The sequence below is a fragment of the Channa argus genome, chromosome 14 (genome assembly GCF_033026475.1).
Source record: "Channa argus isolate prfri chromosome 14, Channa argus male v1.0, whole genome shotgun sequence".
Taxonomy (NCBI): Eukaryota; Metazoa; Chordata; class Actinopteri; order Anabantiformes; family Channidae; genus Channa; species Channa argus.
In genome coordinates this window covers 22218101-22232106 of record NC_090210.1, presented here as the reverse complement: position 1 = coordinate 22232106, position 14006 = coordinate 22218101, and the positions used below count along the sequence as shown (strand labels likewise).

The 14006-nt window shown below is 41.3% G+C and overlaps 1 protein-coding gene and 1 pseudogene across 4 annotated transcripts; both read right to left on the bottom strand.

Moving 5' to 3' along the window:
- Window positions 1-159: 159 nt before the first annotated feature.
- Window positions 160-3908, bottom strand: LOC137098594 (tripartite motif-containing protein 16-like; annotated as a pseudogene).
- A 4987-nt stretch (window positions 3909-8895) lies between these two features.
- LOC137098596 (tripartite motif-containing protein 16-like) lies at window positions 8896-12724 on the bottom strand. Of its 4 annotated transcripts, none has more exons than XM_067475001.1 (3): window positions 12479-12724; window positions 12156-12265; window positions 8896-10603 (listed from the first exon to the last, which is right to left on the bottom strand). In XM_067475001.1, the coding sequence occupies exon 3, from the start codon at window positions 10585-10587 to the stop codon at window positions 8926-8928; it is 1662 nt and encodes a 553-aa protein (XP_067331102.1). In that variant the 5' UTR covers window positions 10588-10603; window positions 12156-12265; window positions 12479-12724; the 3' UTR covers window positions 8896-8925. The 4 variants fall into 4 exon arrangements, with proteins under 4 accessions (XP_067331102.1, XP_067331099.1, XP_067331100.1 ...); XM_067474998.1 differs by having other exon boundaries at window positions 12165-12265; window positions 12479-12722; XM_067474999.1 differs by having other exon boundaries at window positions 12165-12261; window positions 12479-12722.
- Window positions 12725-14006: the final 1282 nt, after the last annotated feature.

Here is a 14006-nt window from a genome sequence, read left to right as displayed (position 1 = left end):
CATTTAAAACATTTTACAAAACTGTTCATTAATTGGAGGATTTTCACAACATATTTTTTAGCCTTTTACACACAGTCTTTCCATTTTTGACAGTGTAGGAGAATATATGGAGACATTAACAGGACACGCCAGTCACCTGATCTTAGTCTCAGTGTGTTTTATTGCTCTCAGCCTAAATGACACCAAACAAAGCTGAAAAAGCAAGAAGTGCAGCAACTGTAGAACAGGCCTGGAAGATGATCACCAGGAACGTGGACGTTCAATGCAAAAGAAATCTGTGAACATACAGTCCATCATGGTTCATTCAAGTTTCTGTTCACTTGTCTAATTGTTTGCTGTGAATAAAGAAGGATCACATGTGACAAAGGTGGAACTTCCTCAAATAGTGTAAAAGCTGAGTGGCTGCCACAGGTGAAAAACTAGTGAGACAGCAAAGAAAAGCAACAAGTTGCAGGCAGAAAGAAGGTGATTAGAATGTAAACAGTCAGTGATCTGTACTGCAGCTAACATCATGTATGGACATACAGAGCTCAGACAGCAAGGACACAAACACAGGCAGGTTTACATTCTGACTGGATCATTGACAAAATGGGAACAGGTGTGTGAATGGGCCACAAGGTTCAAGTGACTGGGACAAGAGAGACCGGTCTGAGGACATCTGGTGGACAGGTGAGACAAGTTCATTTAAATCAGGAGGTGGAAGAAGGTTTTTGTTCTGTTTCCTGCTGAACCACATTTGAGAAGAAAATGCTGCCGACTTTCTGTGAAGCACCACTTTGTTTTTTCACCCTCCCATTACTCATCTCTGGACTCCTCAAATGTCTGTGGTGTCTCTTTGTAGGGGCCCAACCCTTAGGTTGAGAACCACTGGATACATGACTGTATGTGAAGTAGTTCAAATCAGCTCCTGCTTCACCAGAAAAATGCTGCTTAAACACTGATGAAACAATCCAATGTTGTTGTATGATGTCATAAATACGTCACGAGTACTTTTACTTTTGATACTAGTTTTCTTCTCAACCGTCTGTAGTTTTACTTGACTAGAATTTAAAATGCAGCAGTTGTTTCTGAATGTGTTGTTGCTTTTACATCATGAGTAAAGAATCTGAACACTTCTTCCACCACAGACTGTGCAGTTGTTGAGGCTTTAGAGACAAGAACAGGCTGATCTCAAAGGACAGAACACACAACAGAGGACACTGATGACGCAGAAGGACAGGACGGAGCAGCTGGACTTTTAAAGAGTCGGCACTTTAACACTGGAAAACCTAAATACCGAGGAAACAGAGGAAACCAAATCTGCAGCTTCCCTCTTTAATATCTCGTCTACTTTAGTTCCCAGAACTCAGAAGCGGCTCCATCACATCCACCAAACCACAATCCTTTCACTCTACATCAGTTTCCTCAGGGTATTGAAGAAGAGACCAGAGCAACAAGCTTCAAAAATACCAACCATCCGCACTGCATCTGTGGTTAACAGGATGTAGACGCCCTCTTGTGTTGGGAGTCGCTTGTCAACCTGCTGTGATGTTCACTGCAGGAAGACGTGTAAAAACTTCACGGAGCATTTGGAGCTTCAAACAACACCAGTAAAGAATGGAAATCTCTGTGATATCACACTGTTTGTTCACAGCAGAAGATGCTTTATTCATTAAAACAAGTCTTGATAAAAATGCTTTTAACAAAAGGTGAACTTTCATCCTTTAACACAACAACAGCAACTTTTGATCCATGTGACTAAACAGATCTAAATGTCAGTTTTAAACAACATGTGTCTAAATAGTTTGTCAATGAGCTGAAGTTTCCATCTGCTGTGTTTCATAGACATTTTTGTAGCCGAGTCGTCTTAAACCCACATTAATGCTCTTGGTCTGTTTGATCTGTGAACAGAGGATGTTTAAGCAAAATATGAACATTACACAAGGATTAAACAAAACTCATCATGAGCAGTGATATCCTCAGTGGCTCCACAGAAACAGGAAATAAATGAGAAACTAAAAGAACAAATATACTAAATGAAAAACTTGTGATGTTTAATTGGCTGATCTCTGTGGTGTCTCTCTCATTTCAACAAACTGTCTTTGAATGACGACGACTTTATGGAAGTTAACACAACTCAACTGTGTCTCCATCAGAACAGTAAAGCCAAAAACCAGCATAGAGAGGCTGAGTGAATGTGGTCTGGACTCTGTGGAGTAGAGTCATGGTTTCAGAGACACTGTAGAAGGACAGAATACCTGCTCTGTGATCCAGGTACACTCCTATTCTGGAGGACTGAGGACCTGAGACTGGAGTATGAATATTGTTGAACCAAAATGTAAAACTGTTTTGGAAACATCTTAGTGCCCAAGATTTGTTATTGAATCCAAATACACATTTATCATCACTCCCACTTCTGCTGATGTTCTTGTATGTGACTGCTACATTAACTCCTGTCCCTCTCCACTCCACCTCCCAGTAACAACGTCCAGTCAGACTCTCTCTGCTCAGGACCTGACAGAAAAATGTGAATCTGTCTCTGTGACTAGAATAAGATAATGTTTTTGACTGATGAATGTTACTTTTCTGTTTCCCTCAGATAATAACAGATGTATATTTGCTGTGTTTGGATCCAGTGTGAGTTCACATGAATATTTTAAGAATCCAGCTCTGGTCTTTGGTTCTGGTTGTGGCAGTAAAACATCCACTTGAGTCACTAATGATGAGATGTTTGTCCATGTCTGTCTCAGAATGTCCTGTAGTTGATCTCTGAGCTTTGACACAGCTGCTGTCACATCCTCAAAGTATCTCAGAGGACGGATGTTGATGCTGGATGTATCTGTAGATTCACTGAGTTGTGACAGTGAGGGGTAGTTGTGTAGAAACTGGTTGTGATCCTCTGTGTGTGAGAGCTGCTCCAGCTCAGCATCTTTCCTCTTCAGCTCAGTGATCTCCTGCTCCAGCTTCTCCTGAAGCTGTTTGACTCGACTCACTTCAGTTTCCTGCTGGGATCTGATCTGCTGCTTCACCTCAGACCTTCTTTTCTCAATGAGACGGATCAGCACAGTGAAGATCTTCTCACTGTCCTCCACTGTTTTCTCAGCAGAGCGATTGAGAGCCTCCACCTCCTGTTGAAGCACCTTCACATCTTTCTCTCTGTCCTGGATTCTCTGCTGGATTTGTTGTCGACTCCCCTCGAGTTCTCTCTGCCTCTCAGTCCTTTCTGCTGCAGCTGAGACTGTGTTGTGGCCTTTATGTTCCTCCACAGAGCAGAGATAACAGATACACTGCTGATCAGTACGGCAGAACATCTTCATCACCTCATCGTGACGAGAGCAGATGTTCTCCTGGAGGTTCTTGGAGGGCTCCACCAGCTTGTGTTTCTTTAATGGAGCTACATCATAATGAGGCTGCAGGTGTTTCTCACAGTAAGAGGCCAAAAAAACCAGACAGGACTTAACAGCTTTCAGTTTTCTCCCAGTACAATATTCACAGGACACATCTTCAGGTCCAGCATAGCAGTGATCAGCAGGAGCAATTTGGAGTCCAGTCTTCTTCAGCTCCTCCACTAAAACTGCTAACATGGTGCTTTTTACTAGGACAGGTCTCGGTGTGAAGGTCTGTCTACACTGAGGACAGCTGTGGAGTTTCTTACCATCTTCTTCATCCCAGTGGGTTTTAATACAGTTCAGACAGTAACTGTGCCCACAGGGAATAGTTACTGGATCCTTCAGTAGATCCAGACAGATCGAACAAGAAATAGTTTGTCGGTCCAGCTGAACTCCTTTCTGCGCCATTTCACCTTCAGTGATAATGACTGTGTCAGTTTCACTTTCTTAGTAATAAAAGTACTTTGAACTCTGATCTTAACATGTGTGTCTACAATGATTGGAGCCTGTCAGCTCTTAAATTTTACAACATGTTGGCTACACCCATCATAAACTGTTAATGTGAGGGAGGGACTGCGAGGAAATAAATGGACAGAGTGGAGCTCACTGTGTTTGAGAGCAGGAAAAAGTAGTTATATCTTTCAGTCCAATGTGTGGTGTGTCAGTGTCTGAGTGTCTTACTTTGTGTTTGTGCCTGTGGGGGAGGGGTTTTGGTACAACCCCATGGTTTACTGTACTGAGTTGACTGCAGTCAGTGAATTGATCGTGTGTGTGTGTGTATGCGTAGAGCCTTCACTCTATAGACTATTTAGAAACACATGTTCAAGGTTTTACTGGCTTTGACTCTTCTTTGTCGTTCTGTGTACAGATATTGACTTATTTTCGTATTGTTCCTTCTTTGGTCCAATGCTGTAAGAACTTCAATACTCAAATACTTGATGGGTTTGGACATCGCTGCTGGTTTAGTCAATACTCTATAATCAGTTGTTTTATTCTCCTAAAATACTGACTGATTAAATGTATTGTTAATTAGAGTCATTCAAACATAGTAAATGAAAAGTCAGTTTCATATTTGATGATGCATTTTAAAAACCTTTAGAATGTAATTATGAGTAAAAGCTTAGTTTTAATATAAGGTTACTTGTCGCATCTCAAGTTGATTTGCTCTGCAGTAAATTTGAATACTTACCTCATGTTTTTCTGCATAGTTTAATTTCTTCTACAAACCACAAGACATCAGACTTTGCAGTTTCATTGGCGTCACACCAGTACATTTATTAAACTAACATCATACAACCTGTGTTAGTGTGATTGCTGCCGTTTCTCTCTGTAATTCCATGTCTGGTTTCGATTTGCAAAGCTAACAAATGTCTATCAGTGTGGAGTAAAACCTGAATGGAAATGTGGAATCAGTAAAAAAAAAAAAAAGTTGTTTTCTTCATTGCTAAAATAGAAAATGTCCATATATAAACTATCATGACATTGTGGAAATGAGCTTCTGCCTCCTGCTGCTGTTGGTGACCAGCTGTTTATTTTACCTCTGTCTGATCACTGCATGTCTGAGGAAATATCTCAGTGTACGAACTAGTGAGTTCCGACTTTATATTTGCTCATGTTTGTGGTGGAGTGGTTAACGCTGCTGTTTCATAGAAGGTTCCTGGTTTGAATCCCCCAGTCGGCTGTGGCCTTTTTGTGCGGAGTTTGCATGTTCTCCTCATGTTTGTGTGCGTTTCCTCCCACAGTCCAAAGACAAGTACGTTAGGTTAATTGTTGACTCTAAATTGCCCACAGGTGTGAATGTGAGTAGTTGTCTGTCCATGTTGGCCCTGAGATAGACTGGAGACCTGTCCAGGGTGGACCTCAACTCTCAAGAGCTGGGAGTGGCTGCAGCCCCCCACAACCCTAATGCAGATAAGTGGTTACACATAATGTATATATGGAAAAACATAATAAGATCAGCACAGGTGGTTGACTCCCACATCAAGTCCTGTAATACAGGGGTCCTCAGTTCCAAACAGGGACCCCTGCCCCTCTTGGTTATCCAACTGTCCTTGCACTACGGACCTGATTACCTGGATCAGGTTCAAGGTGGAGTTAGAGAACAAAATGTGAGCTGTTATCTTCTGATTGACTGAACACCGGATCCAGGTAATCAACAGTTAGCAGGACAGAGATGGTTAGAAACCCAGCAGGACAGGGGTCCATGAGAACCAGAATTACAAACATCTGCCGTAGTGGATGGTGAGTCAGTAGACTTAACAAAAAACAGCATACAATGATAAACTATGGTCTACTCCCTACTGGGATTTATGTCCACAGCGAGACAAATCTGGGCGTTTTGATTACTCAGTAGCTGATCAGTTACAAAGAACAGCTGTGTTAACATGGAACAAGGTGACTTCACATTCTCTATAAATCCAGCTGTTGCTTCTCGAATGATTTCTGTCACAGTTCACCCAACTAAACACTGTTTCATTAAAATTGTTTTAGTGAGGCTGCAGTTAGTAAAGTCTTCAAAGAAAAACCAACATGACAGCATCACTCTGAACTCCATCAAATATGCTCCTGTTTTCATAGACCATAAACATAACCACTTCCCTCAAGATGGCACTCCTCTCATCGTCATGGGAGACCTGAACATTCACCCAGAGAAACCACAGGCGGCTGATGTGTTTGCTCTTGTAAACACTTTTGACCTGAGTCTGGTCTCCACTCCTCCGACCCACAAAGCTGGCAACAACCTCGACCTGATCCTCACCTGGAACTGCACCACAGACAACATCTTGGTCACTCCTCTGCATGTATCGGATCATTTCATCATTCAACTCACAGTCCTTATCCCGAGACCTTCGCAATCTTCCCCCACACTTGTAACATTCCGGCGCAACCTCAGGTCTCTCAACCCGGATCGATTCTCCTCGCTGGTCTCCGCAACTCTGCCCCCAACACAGGACCTCTCCATCTGCGATGCAGATGCAGCCACAGACAGTCTTGCAATACACTTTCATCATGTCTGGATTGTCTCTGTCCTATGTCTTCGAGACCCGCCCGTCTCTCACCTTCTAATCCGTGGCTCACTGACGGGATCCGTGAACAACGCAGCACGCTCAGGAGTGCTGAGAGGAAGTGGCGCAAATCCAAGACTCCATCTGCCCTTGCTGAGTATCAGAATCTCCTTGGACCTTTTTCTCACAGTGTCACCAGGGCAAAGATCAATTACTACCAGGAGAAGCTCAGCAACACCTCAGACACCAGAAAGCTGTTCTCCACTTTTAAATCACTCATCTACCCACCTTCACCACCGCCATCTACCTCTCTCACTGCTGACAACTTTGCCAACTTTTTTACCAAAAAGGTGGCAGCCATCAGCTCACAGTTCTCTCCTCCAGATGATGACATCCATCTAACCTCTTCCAACACTGCATTGCTCTCATCATTTGCAATTCTGACTGAGGTTGACGTATCCACCCTCCTCCTCTCTAATCATCCGACCACCTGAACTCTGGATCCAATCCCTTCCACTCTTCTTCAAGCAGTTGCACCTGCACTAATGCCAGCTATTACACAAGTCATCAACACATCTCTCAAAACAGGGACTTTTCCAACCTCTTTCAAGCAGGCCTTGATTACCCCACTGCTCAAGAAGCCTTCTCTTGATCCCTCTGTAGTGGAGAACTACAGACCTGTCTCCCTCCTTCCTTTTCTGGCCAAGACTATGGAACGAGCAGTCTTCAACCAACTCTCAGACTTCCTTTCCAAGAATAACCTCCTCGATGTCAACCAGTCTGGCTTCAAGAGGGGTCATTCCACAGAAACAGCACTCCTGACTGTTGTGGAATATCTTCGAGCTGCAAAAGCCACAGGTCAATCATCTGTCTTAATTCTACTTGATCTATCATCAGCCTTTGACACTGTGAACCATCAGATACTCTTGTCCACACTCTCTGACTTGTGCATCTCTGGATCAGCTCTAGACTGGCTTTGTTCTTACCTATCAGGACGAAGCTTCAAGGTATCCTGGCGAGGGCATCTTTCTCACTCTCATAGCCTCTCTACCGGTGTGCCGCAGGGCTCAGTTCTTGGTCCTCTCCTCTTTTCTATCTATACTTCATCCCTAGGTGCCATCATTCACTCACATGGTCTTTCCTATCACTGCTACGCTGATGACACACAGCTCTTCCTGTCCTTTCCACCGGACGACTCCACTGTCTCATCGCGCATTTCTGCCTGTCTCTCAGACATCTCAGCCTGGATGAGTGAGAGACACCTTCAACTCAACCTCTCTAAGACCGAAGTCCTTGTCTTCCCAGCCAGACCTTTGATGCAACACAACATCAGCATCAACATTGGATCTACAGTGATTGTCCCCACTAATTCGGCCAAAAATCTGGGGGTCATCATCGACGACCAACTGAGCTTTAGGGACCACATCTCCTCAGTCTCTAGGGCTTGCAGATTTGCTCTTTACAACATCAGGAAGATCAGACCCTACATCACGGAATATACAACCCAACTTATTGTACAGGCGCTGGTCACATCTTGTCTTGATTACTGCAACGCTTTGTTGATGGGGTTACCGATATCCACAATCAAACCCTTGCAGATGATCCAAAATGCGGCAGCTCGCCTAATTTTTAATCAGCCAAAAAAGACCCATGTCACACCACTTTTTAGATCTCTACACTGGCTTCCTGTTGCTGCTCGCATCAGGTTCAAAGCTCTATCTCTTGCTTACAGGGTTGTTAACTCGACAGCTCCCGCTTACCTCAACTCACTCATTCAAGTCTACAATCCTTCTCGCCCGCTGCGGTCTGCCAAGGAACGACGTCTGGTGGTCCCGGCACCACATAGAAGACACCAAGCAAAACTGTTCAGCGCAATGATCCCACGATGGTGGAACGAGCTACCAAACGCTGCACGCTCAGCTGATTCTCTCCCAATATTCAAAAAACTGCTGAAAACTGAACTCTTCCGCATCTTCCTATGCACTTAAATCTTAAAAAAAAAAAAAACTTTCTGCTCTCTTGCACTTGTATCTCGTGAACTGTGAACACTTTTCTGATAGGACTTTGCTTTGATGTTTTCTCCTTGACTTAGATTTTTGCTGCCTTGTACCTCACTTGTAAGTCGCTTTTGATAAAAGCGTCTGCTAAATGACTAAATGTAAATGTAAATGTAAATAATACAAATATAGAAGTTGTGAAACAAATCATTAAATCATCAAATCCAGGAGCAGATCCACTTCATCAGTGGAATTAGTCTGTTTAACCCAGAATCTCAGCTATGTCAAACAAATCAGTTTTCTAAGTCTCAAGTACCAGATTTTTTGTTGATCGTCCAGATAAACAAAAAACAGTGATAACCTACTTAGTTTATCAAATAAATCAGTGTTAAAGTAATTGCAGATCTATTTTTCAAATTCACACAGTGATGACATTAAAATCTTTATGCCAAACTAACGTCTGAGCAGTGCACTAAATTAAAATGAATGCAACAAAACAATAAAGTATGAAATAGAAAATGTCCAGAAAATCAGTTTTATTTAGTTTATTTCAGTCTAGTTGGTCTTACAGAACTCAACAGTGTCTCCATCAGAACAGTAAAGACAAAAACCAGCATGAAGAGGCTGAGTGAATGTGGTCTGGACTCTGTGGAGGAGAGTCATGGTTTCAGAGACACTGTAGAAGGACAGAATACCTGCACTGTGATCCAGGTACACTCCTATTGTGGAGGACCGAGGACCTGAGACTGGAGTTGTGACATTCTTGTGTCTAAATTCATAACGTGAGCTGTAAATACCTAAAGCCCAGGATGTGTCATTGTCTCCAAATTTTTCATTTACAGTGTCACTGTCTTTGTACGTCACTGCTACTAGAACTCCTGCTTTCCCTTTTTCCACCTCCCAGTAACAACGTCCAATCAGACCCTCTCTACTCAAGACCTGATACTTGTCAGTGCATCTGTCTGGGTGATAAGGATAACTTTGCTCATAATTCACGACTGTTACTTCTCTGTTCTCTTCAGACAATAACAGACGCTTGTTCACTGTATTTGGATCCAAAATGATTTGACGAGAATATGTCAGAAACTCATCTCTGGTCTTTGGCTCCTGTAATAGTAACACACCCATGTCAGTCACTGTCAGTGACATGTTTGTCCATCCCATATCCTGTATGTCCTGTAGTTTTTTAGTGACCTGTGAAATAGCCTCCTGTAACGTATCAAAGTACTGCAAAAAAATTGGTTTGCTTGTGCAGAAAGATGAATATTTCACGAGATGTGTAGGTGAACAATACTTTTGTAGAAACTGGTTGTGATCCTCTGTGTGTGAGAGCTGCTCCAGCTCAGCATCTTTCCTCTTCAGCTCAGTGATCTCCTGCTCCAGCTTCTCCTGAAGCTCTTTGACTCGACTCACTTCAGTTTCCTGCTGGGATCTGATCTGCTGCTTCACCTCAGAGCTTCTTTTCTCAATGAGACGGATCAGCTCAGTGAAGATCTTCTCACTGTCCTCCACTGTTTCCTCAGCAGAGCAATTGAGAGCCTCCACCTCCTGTTGAAGCACCTTCACATCTTTCTCTCTGTCCTGGATTCTCTGCTGGATTTTTTGTCGACTCCCCTCGAGCTCTCTCTGCCTCTCAGTCCTTTCTGCTGCAGCTGAGACTGTGTCGTGGCCTTTATGTTCATCCACAGAGCAGAGATAACAGATAAACTGCTGATCAGTACGACAGAACATCTTCATCACCTCATCGTGACGAGAGCAGATGTTCTCCTGGAGGTTCTTGGAGGGCTCCACCAGCTTGTGTTTCTTTAATGGAGCTACATCATAATGAGGCCTCAGGTGTTTATCACAGTAAGAGGCCAAACAGACCAGACAAGACTTAACAGCTTTCAGTTTTCTCCCAGTACAAAAATCACAGGACACATCTTCAGCTCCAGCATAGCAGTGATCAGCAGGAGCAGCTTGGAGTCCAGTCTTCTTCAGCTCCTCCACTAAAACTGCTAACATGGTGTTTTTCACCAGGACAGGTCTCGGTGTGAAGGTCTGTCTACACTGAGGACAGCTGTGGAGTTTCTTCTCACAGTTTTTATCCCAGTGGGTTTTAATACAGTTCAGACAGTAACTGTGTCCACAGGGAATAGTTACTGGATATTTCAGTAGATCCAGACAGATCGAACAAGAAAAGGTCTCCTGGTCCAGCTTAACTCCTTTCTGCGCCATTTAACGTCTCAATGTACTATAAAAACAAACAAACAAAAAATCACATTAAAAAAACTGGCAAAACCCATAAATTTACTTAAACAGTTAATTTACAGATTCTTCCAAAATTGTTACAATCAAACACCTTCAATAAAATGAAAACACTAATAGTCCAGTGGTAAAACACTTATTTTACAGGTTTTTCCTAGATGATTACGATCAAACACTTCAATTAAGTGTTAACAAATGCTTAAGTTTGTAAAATAACAATTTTATTTATTAAGTCTCCTAAAATACTGTATGAAACAGATTAAAATCACGTCAGACTTAAATAAATACATAATGTTAAAAAACATGTTTTTAACTTGAAACAATATTAGAATATAAGATTTTTGTACAATTTGAGTAAAAGCCTTAAATAAAAAACAATTAGTATAAATATACAATGGTAACAGTAGAAAAGCTTGTTCACATTCTCATAACTTAAACTTTTTAGGACAGCAAAGCCAATTAGTTTGTATTTGCTGAAAAATAAAGACTTTTGGGTTTAAGATTGAAAGATGGCCTGCACATAGAGATATTTGATTTGCAAATGGACGTTTTATTCAGTGTTCCAATACGTTTACGCATGTAAAATTTGATTCACTTGTTAATAAAAAGGTGCTATCCTCCATTTTGTTAAATGTATCTAGGTGAGAACCATCTAAAATTTCTTTTCATATCCATTTGATATTACACCCAAATATCTTTGCCATTTCAATGATTTTAGAGGGGACAATTTAATGTATTCAGATTTACAGTGTTTCCCCTGTAATAGTCCAGGTAGGAAAACATGAATGTAATCAGAGAAAACTGCTTTTAAAAGAATTTCATATGTACAGAGGTTTATGGAAACTAGGAGTTATCGTCACTGGTTTCTTTTACGTTTGCTATAACAAAATCAGTTATATTTTCCTGTGGAACCACAATGCTGCCATATTTGTCTCCTGACTTTCTTTTACATTGTTTTCCACAATATTCCCAACGCCAACACCTGGGGGCTCATTATACTGTACATGTGTGATATTGCATGTGGTCATACCTTATATACAAGGTATTCATTTATAAGCCTTACTTCACAAAAGATCAAAGAATCTGTAGTAGACGTAACAGTGCAACGTAGCAAACAAAGAAAAAATATCCTCCTCCAAATTTCCAGTAATCAGCTGGATCCTTGGTGAGAAGAATTAACAAAAAAGCCACAGTAAGGTTCAGTAAAATGTACCTAATTAGTAGGAATTTTCCATTAGGACATTCCATTGACACTAAAGGAGCCATACTTAATACTGCAGTAAAATATAAAGTTTACAAAGTAGTCACCTGACTCTTAAAATGGACTTAAAGTCTTTTGTACTGCAGTTGATACTAGTATTGGACCTGGCTCTCAGTTGGCTGCCTGTTGTCCCTTTATAAACCTCTTCTCACTCCTTGGTCTAAAACTATACCAACAGACTTTTGTCATTAGCAGTTATCAGTGTTTTTAAAAATCAAAAAGAAACAGCCATGCTATTATCAATATAGTCTGTTTATGAAAAGTGATGGTGTCGTACTGTATCCACCTGCAGTAGCACGGCACTTTTTGCTGAGTCAGTTGTTCCTCTCAGGAAGCTGGACAGCGGGCAGCCGTTGACACTTGGGAGTCTTTCCTGGTCCTCTCTGGCTAACAAGTACACATGATACTTTTCTCAGTCTAATGCTCGTTCCAAAAGCTTTCTTACGTATCTTTTTATGTTTGTTTGAGCTTTAAGCTAACGTTAGCTGACAGGGTAACATTATAATGGCACATGAACACAGGCTAGCAACCCACTGAAATACTGGACCGTGTGGTTCGCGGTTACGCCTCACTTTATAACAACTTTATAAACGTATTTACCTTCTGCAAAGTGTCATACGGCCGTTTATTGTTGGTAAAACCCCTAACGGCCCCTACTCTGCGTAGCTTTTTACAATTTTCACAGGGATCCTCTGTCTTCTCGTCCCAGTGGCTTCTCTTAACTTCCGCTACTTTTGGAACGTACTGGGCCGATGCTTCGAAAGCGCGTGTCGAGAAACCCACAAAGTGTTGAGTGAAGCGCGTGTCGAGGCGTGTAATTGGTTCGGTGAGTGACGGCGACGATGACGTTTGAAGCCTCGCTGCGCGTATTGGTTCAGGATTTGGTTCAAATGTTGCCGCGATGTGCTGCGATTTTTTTTCTTTACTTTATTGTCATTAAAAAAGTTGACAGAGACGTTGTGGTTTATTCTGGTCCATATACAAAATACAACAACAGAACAACAGAGTAGTGCTGGGGGGATTTATTCAAACAAAGAAATGTATCATAGTTTTTATGTTTTTCCTTTGCATTTTCTGAGTAGGAGATTTAAGAACTGTACTGTTTTTCATCATTTCATCTTTAATATCATCTAACTTATTAAATGACATGAAAAGTAAACTAGATACCATCAGGTGAAAGATCTTCAATAAATGTACCAAAAAATAATTTACAAGAATATTAATTATAGATAATTTTAGGGGCATCTTTTTGACTTTGTTGGGAACAAAGAATTTATTGTGTTAAATCCAAATCTTATTGAAGTTAAAAAAAGTGAAAGGTGTGTCTCCATTTGAGGACAGTTTTTAGAATCACACAATTATCCGATATTTAGACGTTTCTTGTGTTTATGTGCAAACACCAATCTTCAGCTGTGGAGGGGCTGCTTTGCATTGTGTGTACTGTAAGATGCTTTAAAAGGGGACAGGAGTTGGGCTGAGGTGCCTTTAACCACTCTTTCATAGTCAGTTTGAGTAATATCAACATTGCATTGTAAGCCAATTTCCATAAGTCCAATGCCTGTTTGTAGACATGAGCTAATTTTATGGGTAATTTCTTACATGTAAAATCACAGCTTAAAAAGAAATGAAGGCTGTCACATTTATTGAACACTATTGTTTAGTGAAACCACCACTTCAACTTACTTTACCTAAGTTGAAAAGTAGCAGTCCTCCTCTAGGACAGTGATTTCTCTGATAAAAGTGTATTTAAACCCTGTTGATAACACGAATGTACAAGTCTGGTCCAGATTAGTTGCTCGTGGGGGGCACATTTCACATATGTGCTGTAAACTGCAAACAAGCTTGAGTTAGTTTAAAATATTTGATAAATACATTTTAGACGGTACAGTGAGAAATGAATAATTTTATTTACATATTTCTTAGTGAATCCTTGTTACACAAATTACATGATCAAAAGTATGTGAACACCCTCTTGCACATTGCATTGATGTGATGGTGATTCAAATATTTATGAGCCTTCGTTCCTATTTCAACATGTTCCAAGGGCAACATACACTGTGTAGCCATAAATATGTGGACACCTAAAAATGACACTCATGTCTTCATGCACAGGCATTAATGTGCTGCC

Bases quoted from the DNA above. Each gene is read 5' to 3' on its own strand.
- LOC137098596 (XM_067475001.1), bottom strand. From the start codon at position 10,587: ATGGCGCAGAAAGGAGTTAAGCTGGACCAGGAGACCTTTTCTTGTTCG.